At 24.2% G+C, this 16,529-nt stretch overlaps 6 protein-coding genes across 6 annotated transcripts; 4 read left to right on the top strand and 2 right to left on the bottom strand.

The window, feature by feature from the left end:
- Positions 1-134: 134 nt before the first annotated feature.
- MKS88_001716 (chromatin assembly factor 1 subunit A) lies at positions 135-653 on the top strand (the record flags this gene model as incomplete). The annotated part of the gene is made up of 1 exon (XM_067214668.1): positions 135-653. One exon carries the CDS (start codon positions 135-137, stop codon positions 651-653), a length of 519 nt encoding a protein of 172 aa, XP_067074603.1.
- A 44-nt stretch (positions 654-697) lies between these two features.
- MKS88_001715 (chromatin assembly factor 1 subunit A) lies at positions 698-3,019 on the top strand (the record flags this gene model as incomplete). Its single annotated transcript, XM_067214667.1, has 1 exon — positions 698-3,019. The coding sequence occupies one exon, from the start codon at positions 698-700 to the stop codon at positions 3,017-3,019; it is 2,322 nt and encodes a 773-aa protein (XP_067074602.1).
- Positions 3,020-3,425: 406 nt separating this feature from the next.
- MKS88_001714 (uncharacterized protein) lies at positions 3,426-4,782 on the bottom strand (the record flags this gene model as incomplete). Its single annotated transcript, XM_067214666.1, has 2 exons — positions 3,426-4,176; positions 4,388-4,782. 2 exons carry the CDS (start codon positions 4,780-4,782, stop codon positions 3,426-3,428), a joined length of 1,146 nt encoding a protein of 381 aa, XP_067074601.1.
- A 774-nt stretch (positions 4,783-5,556) lies between these two features.
- On the top strand, positions 5,557-9,554 carry MKS88_001713 (vacuolar protein sorting-associated protein 11; the record flags this gene model as incomplete). Its single annotated transcript, XM_067214665.1, has 3 exons — positions 5,557-5,611; positions 5,911-6,100; positions 6,443-9,554. The coding sequence occupies 3 exons, from the start codon at positions 5,557-5,559 to the stop codon at positions 9,552-9,554; spliced, it is 3,357 nt and encodes a 1,118-aa protein (XP_067074600.1).
- An 878-nt stretch (positions 9,555-10,432) lies between these two features.
- Positions 10,433-11,620, bottom strand: MKS88_001712 (HCNGP-like protein; the record flags this gene model as incomplete). Its single annotated transcript, XM_067214664.1, has 1 exon — positions 10,433-11,620. The coding sequence occupies one exon, from the start codon at positions 11,618-11,620 to the stop codon at positions 10,433-10,435; it is 1,188 nt and encodes a 395-aa protein (XP_067074599.1).
- A 1,965-nt stretch (positions 11,621-13,585) lies between these two features.
- MKS88_001711 (protein Mpv17) lies at positions 13,586-15,420 on the top strand (the record flags this gene model as incomplete). Its single annotated transcript, XM_067214663.1, has 2 exons — positions 13,586-13,667; positions 14,144-15,420. The coding sequence occupies 2 exons, from the start codon at positions 13,586-13,588 to the stop codon at positions 15,418-15,420; spliced, it is 1,359 nt and encodes a 452-aa protein (XP_067074598.1).
- Positions 15,421-16,529: the final 1,109 nt, after the last annotated feature.

Raw genomic sequence — 16,529 nt, 5'->3', positions numbered from 1 at the left:
TCGTTTTATTCTCCCACCTTTTTATTATCATACAAATATATTTTTTATTTTCTTCCGGTTTATCATCTTTTTTTTTTCCCCTTTTTCTTCTCTTTTTTTTTTTTTTTTTTTGTACTTAATTTTTAATAAGAAAAATGCCACATGTTTACTTACCGCAAATTTTATGGCATAGCAAAGATAACAAAAGAAGCGATCGAATTTATTCCATAGATATACAACCATATCCAAATTATTATAGTGTCAAAAAATTAAATAAGAGATATGAGTTATTTAAAAAATTTTTAAAAGATAAACAGAACAAATATGAAATAAATTGTTCAGAAAAAGATGAAGCAAGCAAAATAAATGAAATAACTTTGTCTTCCAACAATACAAGTAGCCCTTTAAAGAAAGATAAGGACACGCATTACATGAGTAGAAATAATTCCATAAACCATAATAATGAAAATTATACAAGTGCTAGTGCAAAAGGTGATATATCTTCAATTGATGGTGTTAACGTAAATAATTTAATGAAGGAGGATAATGATTATGAAACTAATTCAGTAAATAAAATTATACATAACAATTCACGCAAAGGTGATAGTCCTATTCCTACAACTTTACAAAATGAAGATGAAAAAAAAAAAAAAAAGCAATCAAGTTTAATATAGCTACCTGTGGTGCAGACGAATTTGTACACTTATGGAGAATTTATATGAAAGATGATTTAACAGTCAAATGTTTAAGTAGGTTTATAGGTCATAATGGTGAAATAAACTGTGTACGTTTTAATAAAAATGGTAGATATTTAGCCAGTGGTGGTGAAGATAAATTTATATATATTTGGGAAAAAAGCAAAAAACCAAAAAATATTCCATTAGGTTATGATGTAAGTTTCTTAGATTATAAAGAATGGTGGAATATAGTAGGATCTTTTAGATGTAGTGGAGTTATAAATAGTATCATTTGGTCAAACGACGATACTTTATATATAGGTAATGAGGATAATAATATAAATATTATCGAATTTGTTAAAAATTCCAACTGCAAAGTTAAGGTTTTAGAAGGTCATACAGGTATTATTCAAGGTATATCGTTAGATACTAATAACAAATTTTTAGCATCACTTAGTGCTGACCAAACGCTCAAAATATGGAAAAAGAAGGTTGATGGAAAATCGTGGAAACTTGAAAACTCTATAAAAAATATTAAAACAGATCAACTTGAAAAGCGCACTACAGCTTATGTTATATATAATGAATATGAATATAACGAAAAAAGCACAGAAAGAAATGATCAATATAATATATATAAAAAAGAAGAGAACAAAGATACGCAAAATAGGCATATTGATTTACCAGAAAACGATGTTAATGAAAAAACGAATATGACACAGGAACAAAACGAAAAAGAAATCAGGAAACATGCGATCGTGGAAGATGTTGAAGCGGAAGGTGAACAGAAAGAAGTAAAAGAAGAAGGAGAGAAAGAAGGAGAAGAACGAGTAGAATTAGAATTAGGAGACAAAAAAAAATACATGCGAAAACAAGAAGATGTGGGGGACGAAGGACAGGAAGAGGAAGAAGAGGAAAAAAAATTAAAAAGGTGCTTATTCTCAAGTGAAGAAATGCTTCCATCTTTTTTTAGACGTATCGATTTTTCACCAAATGGGGAATTTTTAATAGCACCAAGTGGTATTCAATTTGAACAGGTTGAAAAAAACCACGAAAAAAATAACAAACAAGAAGAAAATATAAAGATAAATTATCAAATGAAAGCCTACAGTTGCTTTTATATATATCACAAAAACTTGTTTATTAAGTATAATATTCCATTTTTTACAGTATTTTCTCAAACCAGTCATTTTTTAGTGGCAAAATTTAACTATAATACTTTTAAGTTAAGAACACACCAAAATATTCTTAAAAGATGTTACAAACTTTTCATGAATACTGATTCTGACTCAGAGGAAACTACATTACATTCAGATAAAAAAAGGAAAACATTCGACGAAATTATGTTTTTCAATGAATTAAAAAACCACGACAATCTCTTAAAATTAAATTATGAAAAAACATTATTATTTAACGATATTGAAATTCAAGATGATATAAGTGAAGATGTTAGTAGCACTATATCAGACAGCGATTTGTATTATGACGACATTAAGGAATCTTTGAAGGATTCTATAGTGGATTATGCTTCGTCGAATAATTTAGATAAAACTGAAGAAATGGAAAGGGAAAAAGGACAAGAAGATGACGATGTGGAAGAAGAGGAGGAAAATGAAGAGGAAAACGAGGAAGAAAACGAGGAAGAAAACGAGGAAGAAAATGAGGAGGAAGATGAGGAAGAAAATGAGGAGGAAGATGAAGAGGAAAACGAAGAAGAAAATGAGGATTACAAGAAGCAATGCTTAAAAGAGGAGTTTCAAAGAGAAAACGGTGCAGAATTGAAGGCAGAGCAACATGAACTAAAAAATAATGGGAGCAACAAATGTAAAGATAATAGTTGTAATGAAGAAAAAATAAATGAGCTAGATATGTTGTGCGAAAGTAAAGATAAAAAAGAAGAAAGATTTATATATACTTTAGGAACATTTGATGGAAGTGTATATTTTTATGATAGTGAAATTCTAGATGCACCAATTAGTATTATAAAGAATATACATTTATGCCCTATTACAGATATATCATGGAATAATTTAGGAAATATATGTGCATGCTCAAGCTCGGATGGATATGTTAGCTTTTATTATTTTCATAAAAATGAATTAGGGGATATTAAAACATACAAAAATTATTATTTTGACAAGAAATGTAATGATTTAATATTCGATGAGGATTATTTTGAAAACACTTTTTACGATGAAGTGAATTTTTTGAATAGAGACGATTCAAATGATTACACTTCAAGCGAAGATGAAGGTGATTATGATAATTTACCATCAAATAAGGACGAAACGAAAGTTCGAAGAATTAATTTAGTAGTCGGCAATGCAGCAAAATTTGTGTTAGAACAAAATGCAAAAAAGTGAAACGAACTTCTTTTTTTATAAATTTTGTAAATTTTTATAAATATAATACACTTTTTTTTTTTTTTTTTTTTCTCGCCTTGTATAGTTTTAATTATTATTTGTCCTCATATATAAATTTCTTTTTTTTCACCCCTCTTTTTTGTATATAATTATCCATTCGACTTTTTTTCACTATTCATATATCTACATCTATGTATGCTTATTTATATTTGTACACATTTTTATTAACACACATTTATAATTGCACACATTTTTATGCACACATATATATATGTACCCATACATACATATATACATATTTATTTATATACATATTCATATGTACACACATTCACATATGCAAATATTTACATGCGCACATGTTTATATATACAGATATATATAATATTTACGTAAATGTTATTCGTTATTTAACAAACAATTTAAACAATTTAATATAATCTATTTTTTTTTTAGTTTTTTTGTTATATATGGTAATTTTATTAAAAAAATGAATTCCAGGGTTAATAAATAAAACGTAAAAAAAATGAGAGACTCTTTTTTTTTCCTCAATTATGTGAGCTTTAACAAAATTGTTAACTACATGGATATTCGAATTATTGTGAATAAATATTTCTACAAGTATACTTTTATCTGTATTATTTTCAAATATAATTTCAAACTTATATATCTTATTTACTACATAAAAAATGTTATCAGATTCATGTAAGTAGATCCGAATGTTATCTGTAATTAAATTTTTTTTTAGAAAATGTAAATTATTTATACCCTTACCTCCGCTGTTCGTAAAATATATTATTTCTATATTCGTTATATTTTCATCATTTAAAGTATTTAAAATATTTAATTTACTTTCTTCATCATTTACACAAAAAATCATAGAGTATTCATCATTTTGCTTGAAATAATATATACCGTTGTGCACATTCGTTGTTCTTTCATTTTTTACTAATTCACATTTTATATCTCTTAGTTTTATGTCATATAACATTATATTATCATCTTCTGTATTTTTAAGTACTAACTCTATATATAATTTATCCTTTCTTTGTAAAATAAATGTTTTCAAGTTGAACGGGTTTTTACAAATAAAACTGAAATCTTTTCTTAATTCTTTTTTTTCATTCCCATGCAAATATTCCACAACACAATGTACTCTGGAATGGAGAACAAATGAATGAAAAAGAAAATGAATAAAAAAAGAAATTGGGAGAACAAGAATGGACACATACGTGAGCATAAAAAATAAAAGCTAAGTTGCACATACAACAGAAGAATGTATAATATATGTATGCACATATATATATCATTATATATATGTAGATAAAACTGTATTCTTCTATTATCATGTATTTCATTTATTCTTACGTAAAAATATCGAGGAAATTAACAAGAAAAGAAGTTATGAAATTAAAGAACGAATTAGATGGAATATTTAGTTGATCTATGTTATTATATATGTTAAACGTATTATCCTTTGTCAAAATATCAACACTTATTGTACTCACTTGAATATCATTTTTTAAATTATTCGCAATATTTATTTGAAACTTAAAATTTTGACCTACACATATTTTCCTAGAATTTATTGGAAGACTTAAGCTAAACTCATTTGATATGCTCAAGTCTTCAGTCGATTCTTTTTTTTCAAAATTAATATTTCCTATTTCCTTTATATTAAATAAATTCCAAATATTATGATCAAATGTTGGTGGGCACAAACGGAGTAACTCTATTTTTACACCTTCCTTATGTTCATTCATATTATTTCTTAAGATTTATTATTTGTGATATTGTATATTTGTACATATATATTATGTTATATGTTTTACAATAACATTATTATTTTATGTTTCAAGTTCTTACATACTCCCTTTTTTTTATTTTTATTCAATTTATATATCTTTTTTATATAGTTCTTCCTTTTCATATGTATTTTTTTTTTTTTTTTTTTTTTTTTTGTGCTTATCTTTCTATATCATTTTATAATTTTAACACATTCTTACTGCACAATCTGCTTAGTTTCATCTCTTTTATATTTTTATTTTAAAAAAGGAAAAATTTTTATATACGTAAAGAATATCCCAAATATGGGATTGCATTGCTACTTAGCCAATGGAACTATTTATTTATCACTCATTACAAGTAAATTTATACTTCCTTAAAGCATGTAATATATAAAATGCAGTATCTCTTTAAAATATTTTTTTTTAATAGAAAATATACTTAGCATAAATTATGGCAAAAAAAAAAAAAAAAAATCACATATTTTATATAGACGAATGATAAAATATATTGAAGTTCGATTAGTATAAAAGCAAATTTTTAAGTACTAGTGTTGAAACATTAAATAAAAAAATATAAAAAATTCGTATAAAATTACAAAAAATCAAACAAAACGAAGAAAAATAAAAGTAGCATTTATTATGAATTACTTATACATTTTTTGATTATAAAAAATCGACATTTTTCTGTTATATTGTATATTTTAAAAATTACAAAAAAATGTGATAAAAAATTTATTTTTTACGTAAAAGATGTTCAATTTTAGAAAACTACCACTTTTTGACAGGGATTGTACAAAGGACACAAGTAATAGAAAAAGAAGAGAAAAGTAAAAAGCGGTTTGACTATTTTAATGAAATATTTGTACATACATACACGCGTTTATACGCTATTCCTTGAACTAACACTTGTATGATTGCATACTTTTGTATTCTCGTTTACGAACAATTCTTACAAGAAAAATGATTAGGCGATTTATAATTACAGTTGTGAACAAATTTATGAACAGATTCATGAACAAATTTATAAAAAGATTCAATAACACATGCATGAACACATTCATAAATGATACATATATGAACAAATTTATGCCTATTTTTTCACAGGAGAAGTAAAAAATTTTCTGAACAGTCATGAAGGAATATATTTTTCCTCGTCAAAAAAGTTTATAAATTTGTTTGTTGACAAACTACTTTTCATAGATCCCGTAAACTTAAATGTTACTACAATAAACACAGATCTTTTTGTTGTTGATTTTTGTTTTAATGATAAAACAAATAACCTTATTGTCTTAGGGTAACTATATAAGTTTAGTATTTTTTTTTTCTTTTTTTCCAATTTTTTCCATTTTTGTTTTGTTAATTATTGCTTTGATTTAAAATTAAAAGTTATCAATTGATAATTAACACATTATATTCTACAGTTATACATAAATGTATTCATATGGACTTTATACAGTGTGTTTATTTATGTATTAAGATTGTTTTTTTTTTCCTGTTGTAAATTCCGCTTATTTTATATAATTAATTTCTACATTGTTTATGCACAAATTAGTTATAAGTGTATATTTTTATTTATTACGTTAGTATCTAAGCATGTACAAATTTTTTTTTTTTTTTTTTTTTTTTGTTTTTTAAGGAAAAGCAAGAATATACTAATATGTTCCATTTACAATATTAGAGCACATAATTTTTCCCATTTAAAAAAAATACAGTTAAGTAGAAGCATTGAAAATATAAAGAAAACGTTAATATCAAAATGTCATATGTACATAATTACATTAGAAAATAAGAAGGTATGTTTTTATCTTTTAAATAATGATTATAGTATAAACAAAAGTGAATTGGTAGATATTGAGGAGGAATCATTTGAAAATATGTATTTATGTAAAAACAATATTTTTATACTATTGAAAAAGAGTTCTGTAAATATATACAAACTGATAGTAAAAGATTCTACTATTAGTTATACATTTATAGAAGCTATTGATTTAAATATTTATACTATTATCAGTAGTAATAGTAGTAGCTGCAGTAATAACAACACGCATTCACAAAGTGAGCCCATATTATCAATATACAATGAAGATATTGACGTTTTATATATATGCCATAACATTTTAAAAGTTATATTTGTCCTAGATTTAAGGAACAAACATTTGGAATATATTTTTCATGAAAATAGAGTAATTAATTTGTTTGCGGTAAAATATTATTTGATCATACTTACAGAGGCCAACAGAAAATTTTATGTGAGTATATATATTATTTATGAAGATTTGAAACTAGCAGTTTTTAATGTGGCACTAAATTATTTAGTAACAAATATCGTATTTTTTAACAATTTACTTTTCTTAATTGTTGATGAACACATAAAGAAGCCAGAGATAAAAGTAGACAAGTTTTACTTTTATGAACAACTAAAGAAAAAATGGAACGCAAGGGCAGATAGAGAAAATTCAAGGGGTAGAAGAAGTGACAGTGAAAATGACATCACAAATGGTAGCAGATATGACAGTAGAAATAGAAGCAGCAATAGAAGCAGCAATAGAAGCAGAAGTAACAGCATAAGCAATATATTTAAAGAAACTGAAAAGTCCAATCCACAAAATATAGACATATTAAAAATGTACAATGATAATATTAACAATAATAATGGCAATTTAATTTTAGGGAATGCGAAATATGATATATACCTGAATAAGAAGGTAGAGGAAAGAAAAGATGAAAATGACAGTGTACAAGATGATAAACAGTTCTATTCGGATAAACAATTTAAGTTAAATAAAATTTTTAAAAATTGTAGAAATAAAATTAAAATAGTAATAAAAGAGAAAAATATAAACGAAATTATAAACATGTTTAAAAAGAAAAAATTATTTCTTTGGTTAATAAAATATTCTGATCTTAATAAGAATTATCATAGTATTAATTTTGGCTATGTGCATAAAATATATGCTGATTTTTTATTCGAAAAAGAGCTGTATGAAAAAGCTATGCAACATTATATAAAAACCATTGGGTTTTTAGAAACTGTTACTGTTATTCATAAATACTTAAACTTAGATTTATATGAACAGCTATCAATATATTTAGAAAAATTACATGAATCTCATCTTTTTAATGATGAACACACCATGATGTTGTTATCTTGTTATAAAAAAGAATGTAAAAAAAGGAAAATTATATCATTTATAAAGAACAATAAAAACAAAATAAATTTAAATAAAACATACAAATTTTTATTAAATGTAGGATATTATAATGTAGTTCTAAATTTTTCCAAAAAATATAAAGATCATTTAACCTATATTTCTATCTTGATTGATAAATTTGAAAATTATGAGAAAAGTCTAAAATATATATTTAAGTTGGATGTAGAAAACATTTGCATTTTACTCTTTAGATATGGCTATAAATTTATTAAATACTTTCCAGAATTAACTATTTATTTGTTAAAAAAAATAATTAAAAAATATAATTTAAATCTGACTATTTTTATTCCCTTGTTTTTAGATAATATAGATTTTCTATTCATTTTTATACTTAAATTTCTTCATAAAAAAAAAGTTGAACAGGAAGGAGAAATAGACGAGAATAAAACAACACAACGTTCAATTAACAATAACACAGAAAAAAACAGATCATTACAGAATGGAAAAAAAAAATACAATGAGGAGAACCAGTACATAAATGAAAGTGCTCATTGTGGTGAGACTACTACAACTAGCATAATAAAAGACAAACATATCGAATTCGACATATTTAATGGGGAATATGATTATATTTTATTTGTTACAGTGATGCAAATACTATTGCAAAAATATAAAAAAAAGGAAAAGAATCATATATTATCCTTTAATATTGATAAGTTGATAAAAAATAATGATAAAAATATAACTTTTTTATCTGTTATATTATTATCTATATATAATTATAATAAGGGACTTTTGTATTTATCTAATAAAATGAACAAGTACGATATGTCATTTCTTTTTTCAGCGTATAAAATTATTAAAAGGTTTAAAATAGAGTACAGTCAACAAGTATTAGTATTACAAAATGTAAAAGAGAATAACAAAAATAATCAGCTTGGACAACTTAACAACAGCATATTTCAAATATTAAAGAAAAATTTTGAGAGGAATTTATTCAATTCATGTATGAATCTTTTAAAATTAAAGGATTCTTTGTTCCATAATTATATTTTTTATTATCTGTCTTTATTAAATGATGACGAATTTCTTATTAAATTTATAAAAATGATAAAAAAAAAGTCTTCTCTTTCGCTCTTAAATTTGATATCAATTTTACAAAAATATAATAAAAGTTATAGATGTATAAAAAAAATACTGATTACATATCTCAATAAAATGGATCAAAATATAAATAAAAAATATGCACAAATATTAAGAAATAAAAGAGAATTATATAAAATAAAGAAAAAAATGTTAACGAAAAAATATAATTTTCATATAATTGATAATACTTATTGCACTATTTGTAAACAAATTCTAACCGTTCCAATAATTCATTTCTTGTGTAATCATTCTTATCATTATTATTGTTTAAACGGAAACAAAGTTTGTATATTATGTTGCAATAAGGATAATGAAAAAAAATTGTTGAAGGAAAAAGCTAAAAATGCTGTCAATAATTTTGATGAATTTTTTAAATATTTACAAGGTTCTTCTGATAAATTTTCATATATTTCGAATTATCTGTCCTATGGTGTTACCCCAAACAAATAAGATGATTACATTGTGCACGAAACAGAAACTGATAGGTGCTCACGTAAATCAGCAATATTTACAAGCTTATTTTAACAAACACATATCCATATATATACAAAAAGTGCCATTTGTGTCAAAGTTTTTTTTAGGAAAAATAGCGTTTTGTTTTGACTATACTTCCATCAAAAATATTTGTTTTTGTTTTATCTTTGTAACTAACATATTTTTTCCTTTACCTTACGTTGCACATATTGCATTTTTTATTTATTTCATGTTTTATTCCTTTTTAAATGATGTAACAAATTTTTATCTTTGCTCCACTATTATAATGTTTTTTTACAAGAATTAAAATTTATTTATGTATTAATTTTATGTTATAAATGTAAAGCACAAAAAATGTAATTAAATAAATGATACATAAACAACATATATTTAACCCTTTCTTGCAAAACATCCCAATATTCCTATACACCTTTTCTTCCTTGGTTTTATTTTACGCTTAACATTTTTTATGTCTCCACTATTTTGTTCTCTTACTCCCCGTATTTGCTTATTTATTACTTTTGCTATTTTGCTATGCTGTTACATTATTGTTTTATTATGCTTCTATAATGTTACTATTCCATTTTGTTAAGTTGTTACTTTGTTGCGTTATTTTTTTGTTATATTGCTATTTTATTTTATTTTATTGTTTTTTTTTTTTTTTTTTTTTTTTTTTTTTTTTTAAATGTTTATCCACCCTTATATAAGACTCACATGATTCCTAAATTATATATTTTATGCATTAACATACACTCTCATTTTATGATTGTCCATTATTTTAAAGGTGTAATTCTTCGAAATACGGCTACCACTAATTTTGTAAAAGGGTCTTAAAAAATTTGGATATAAAGAATTTAAGTTATGCTTGACCATTTCGTTTTTGCTTTATTCTGATCAGTCACGTTGCTTTTTTCGTTAAACAAATCAATTGATAAAAAATCATGAGGATTATATATATATAATGGATAGTTGGATGAATATACATCTACATGATATATTTCCATAATTTTTTCTAAAATGCATGGGTTTTTATATTCCTTTGAGTTAATAATATTTTTATTAATTGTTAAATTTAATTCATACAATTTTGATAATTCATCAAGTTTTTTATTCAGGGTTTCTGAATATTCATTTTCTGATAAATAAAATATATCATCAAAATTATTTTCATCAACACTGATATTCATAATATTGTTATTTTCTAAGATATTTATACGTGTAGTAGCTATTCTGTCTAACTCCTTTTTTTTTTCAAAATTTTTCGCACTATTTTCACATAAATATAAATCCTTTTTTAAGTCGTTTTTTTTAATTTCTATATTATCCTTTATTAACTTCTCACCATTCTGTACATCATCCTTTTTCCTATTTTTTATAGACAAATAGTTTTCGTGTTTTTTTAAATCGCATTTAAAATAATCATGCTTGTTTTTTTCATCATTGTTGTAATAATCATTGTTATCATAATTCTTATTATTATCATAATTGTTATCGTCCTTACTATTATCATTATAATTTTTGTTATATAATAGTAGTTCCTCAGAATTTGATTTATTCGAGAAAAAGGTACCATTTTGTTCCTTCCCCTTGGTATCTTTTTCTTCCCTGCTATCCATATTCAAATTTTCTTTTCTTAATTTAACGTATGCGTTATTATAATCCCTTTCTTTTATAAAATCAAAGCTTTCAATTTTTCTTTTTCTTTTTTCTTTACTTTCTTTCTCCCTTATCTCTATTTTCTTGTTTTCCTCCCTATCGTATTCACTAATTTCTTCTCCAGAATTATTATTTTTTTTTCCCAATAAATTCCTCTCTGCACATTTATCATTTTTGTCCATCCTACAATTACCAATAATGCTATTATTGCAATTATTATCCTTCCCCTTATTAGTAGCACTATTTGTTCTTCCTATTCTTTCATTTTTTTCATTTTCTATGAAATTCTTTTCTTCTTTTTTTTTGTTTCTTCGCTTGTTCAAGTTAGTTGTGGGCCTTTCATCAGACTCTTCATCGCTCGAAATCTCATAGTCAACTAAACTCATTCTATACAAAAAAAAAAAAAAAAAATACGTAACCCAGTTATACACGCGTATAAATAAGCTTTTATAATTCATTTAAGCATGTATATATATATATATATATATATGTACCCACACATATCTGCAGGCGTGTGTGTGCGTGAGAGTATTTTCACTCCTCTATGTATGTGAACTTATGCAAATATGTAATATACCCTTTCTTGCTCTCTTCCAAAAAAAATTAGCAAAAATGATCTATAATAACTACATTAATTATGGTGGCGACTATAATATATATCTCAAAAGTATTTTATGAAGAAAAATAAAAAAATGTTTATTAACTTTTTCAACAAGTTCAACATTTGTCCCTATTAAAACTCCCTAAGGCCGATTTTTCATGTATATCTTTTCTTTATTCTTCAGCCTTTTTTTTACCGTACTTTGTTTGAATTGCTGTTATGTGTACCGTTTTGTATACACTAAATTATATATATTATTTTGTAGATTATTCTACACATATCATTTTTTCTAATATATTTCAAGACAATAAAAATGACGAAAGTAAATAGCAGTTAAAACAAAATATAACTATATTTACGACTATACACTTCGAACTTAATGATACTTAAAAGGAATAATCATAAAAATATCATATAAGCACGTAATAACAATACGAATAATGTAAAAAGTTGGAAAAAAAAAAAAGAAACAACTATATCAGAATAGGTAAAAATTAGGAAGACATGATAGTGCATCCCTTTTCCATATTATCAAAACGAAAACATAAATTGACGTTGTTAAGAACTAAATATTAAATAATCCTCTCAATTCTTGCAATTGTAACATATATATAAAAAAAGTATATACAGATTGCTTCTTTTTTTTTTAAACGAAATAAATGTATATAAAAATTTTAAAAATAAAAAGAATGCAATATCATCAAAAACAGGAAAAAAAAAAAACGAAGTTCAAAAAAAAATAGTTCTATTTTGTACAAAGAAAACAAAAAAAAAATTATTTTATATTTTAAAAAAGTTATTTAAGTAACTATCTGTTTAAAAAAATTCCAAATAGGGAACTACATTTAAAAAAAAAAATAAATTGAAAATTTTTAAATTTTCAGAAAGTTATTAAGTTTCTTTTTATTTTCTTATTCCTACACTTGAGTACTATAATTCAGTATTACAAAATGATTCAGTTAAAATAATTTCACAAAATTATTATCCCTTTTTTCATAGATACTATATATCAAAGTTTATATGAGACTTTCGTTTGTGCTTAATAAAATAAAATAATGAATTTTTCCTCATAAAAGAAAATAAAAAAAGTGTGCTTAATATCAGGTAAAAAAAAACATAAAATAAAGGATATATAAATTGAAGGCAAAACAAAATACAGGCAAAGTAAAATACAGGCAAAACAAAATACAGGCAATGTAAAATACAGTCAAAGTAAAATACAGGCAAAACAAAATACAGGCAAAACAAAATACAGGCAAAACAAAATACAGGCAAAGTAAAATACAGGCAAAACAAAATACAGGCAAAACAAAATACAGGCAAAGTAAAATACAGGCACAGTTAAATACAAGCAAATTAAAACAAAGGAAAAATAGAATAAAAACAAAACAGTGTAAAAAAGATGGCTTTATTTCGATTCTTTGAAACTCATAATATATAAGAATAGAAATTAGTATATAAAAAGTGTATTACAAATTTTTATAGTATAAATCCCTTTTTATCACTTTATAGTAAGCTATATATATATGTATATATGTACATATATATACATATACAAATAGAGAGAGAAAAGAAAATTCCTTTTTTCCGCAAAACATGAATAGAAAAATAAAATCAGAAGGAAAGGAGGAAAATTACTAAAGACGCTTTTTCAAAATGTGCTTGAATATTAACATAAATTAACTCACATAAATATATATGTGAATACTACTTTTTATTGAGCATTTTTATTAGAAACGTAGGAAATTTAATGATGCTGACAAATGCCTACATGGGTATTAAAAGAAGACATATAAAGGTTGTATCAAAAAATGTAAATTCCCCCTTTGTAGGTAACACAATTTTTGCTTATAATACTTTTAGTACATACGTCTTCCCAATTTGTATCTGCACATATTTTTGATGAACATAATTTGGGGGATGAATAAATACTTCGTGAGGATATATTATAGTATAAAAGAATGTTGATGTTTTTGTGTAGTATTTTTATTACTATATTATTTATGCGTATATATGTATGTCTAAGTATGTATATATCTGTATATATATATATATATGTATGTGTGTGAGTGTACATGCGTCTGTATATATGTATGCCTGAGTATATATGTGTGTATATGTAGACGATCACGTAATAGTATGAAGCATATGCACCTTTATCGAATCAAACCTGATTACTAGCAAGCAACTCCGAATAGAGGTGTTTACGACAATATTAATAATTCATATTATTGATTCGACGATTCATTTTATTTTTACATTACAATTTTCTGTATTATTTTTCTTTTTTCTTTTTCATTTACGAAAGATTACAATTTTAAAAGGCATTATTTCGCGGAAAGATGTACATTATTGAAATATCAAAACTATAAAGAAATTAAACTAAAAAACAACAGGTTATTGTTTACTACGAACATAAATTTAAAAGAGTTTAAAATTGCTGAAATGAAAAGAAGTGAGAATAAAGGAATAAGCGAAAAGACATTATACACGTTAAATAATTACATAAAAAGGGATAAATTAGAGAAGAGACTGGATTCAAGTCATAGCTGTAATCACAACAATGATATAGGTAATAATATTTCTAGTAATAGCTGCAGATATAGTAGCACTTTCAGCAATAAGAACAGTAGCGAGGTTTTTCAAAAATGCAAGTTCGTGAATCATAATTTATCAATTCATGGAATTGTAAATCCCATGGGAAATTCAAATATTATTTTTAATATAAAAACAAGGAATATTTCTTTACAAGTTGAAATACGGAGAAGAATATATACAATGAGTGATCGGAAAAATGGGAAATCTTTCAAGAGAAATGTAAATGTAAGTGAAAACGCAAGCAATACAAGCACAAATAATGCAAGTACAAACAATTCTTATACAAATAATACATGTAAAAATAATACGCGTGAAAATAAACAAAACGTACCAACTAACGCGGGAGAAGAAAAAGTCGAAAAAAGTAAAGAATTCAAGCACAATATAGATGATTTGGTTAATATAAAAAATGTAAAAAAAAAAGAAATAATTTCCTCTTGTAATGGAAGAATGAAAAAACTTATTAATAATTTATTTGAAAAACACTTATTATTAATGAACTGTTTAATAGCAGGTGTATTATATTTTATTGCTGATATAGCGTGTCAAATAATAGAGGCACAAAAAAGAAATTATGAGTTTGATTTATTAAGAACACTTAGAATGGCAATTATAGGTTTAACCCTTGAAGGTCCAATAATGACATGGTGGTATGGTAAAGTTTTAGCAAATTTTATTCAGTCGAAGCCAAATACATTTTTATATAAATCTTTTATACCTACCATATTTGATAATTTTATTTTTGGACCAGTTCACTTAACAATTTTCTTTTTTTATAATGGTATGTTAAAAAATCAAAGGAAGTCAGAAATTATTGATAAAATTGTAAATACAGGAATGAAAGTATTCTTCATTTCCTTAATGACATGGACACCATTAACATTAATTAATTTTGTATTTATACCGAGAATTTACCAAGCTACTGTAGTTTTTTTTGCTGACTTTTTTTGGGTCATTTTCTTGTCATGGTGTGCAAACAAAAAGTAAGAAATATTTTAAGTAATATAAAAAAAAGAAAGTTAAGGCAGGAAAAAAGAACAGTGAATGAAGATGTAATTAATACAAAGTAGTACATTGTATATATGTTTATTTTATGTATTTGTTTATATTTCTAAAGAATATATTACCACTTCGTAAAAACGTAAACAGTTTATGCGATTTTTAGTTAACACAAGTTTATCAAATACTTTAAAGCATATTGGGATATATAATTATAAGAATATGTGAAAATCGAAAAGAAAAAAATAAAAAGTTCACTGAAATACGAATAAATCTGATGTAGGCAAGAAGAAGTGTAATCGTTTTTCCTAATAATATATGGAACTTGAACGAATCTCTACATGTTTATATGTAAAAAACGAGTATTATGTTAAAAGGGGAAAATCAATAGGAAATGCCAATGCAAATTTTGGTGTTCTTAATTGAAGCCCTATACGCATGATTCGTAAGTACTTATATATATATATATATATACATATTTTTAATTCGATAACACATAAATTGTACCTAATATATCTCTTTAAATAAAGAGTTAAGGCAAATTAGCTTTATTTTCCTTTTCATATTTTTTTTAATAGTATGTAATAGCTTTTTGTTTTATTTTTGTGTTATTTTATTAGCCATAAAATGATATAATCAGTTTCATTTTTTTCGAATTCTTTATTTAATTATTTAATTATTCAGTTTTTTTTTTTTTTTTTTTTTTAATACAACTCTTTGTTTAGATTTATTTGTGACATTTTTTTAAAATTTTAAAGAATATTATTAATTGTTTTAATTAGTTTATTTATTCCTCCTTATTATTGCGTAATTTGTAGTAAAAAATCCAAGGTTTACACGTTTATGTAAAAAGGGAAATATAAAAAGTAAAATAAAGGTTCTAAAGTAGAAAATAATATGTAATGATTTAAAAAACAAAATCTACTTTTAGTATCAAAAAAGTAAATGCTTCACAGTGCATAAGAAAAATTTTGTACAGTGTTAAAATATTTTACCCCCATATACTAAAGCCAGTTGACACATATATACATGTATCAATTGTGCTTGCTTAAATACACAGCTTACATAAGCCATTAAATGTTTCTGTTGTTTTTTTT

Source organism: Plasmodium brasilianum, chromosome 6 (genome assembly GCF_023973825.1).
Source record: "Plasmodium brasilianum strain Bolivian I chromosome 6, whole genome shotgun sequence".
Taxonomy (NCBI): Eukaryota; Apicomplexa; class Aconoidasida; order Haemosporida; family Plasmodiidae; genus Plasmodium; species Plasmodium brasilianum.
This window is presented reverse-complemented; position numbering and strand designations above follow the sequence as displayed.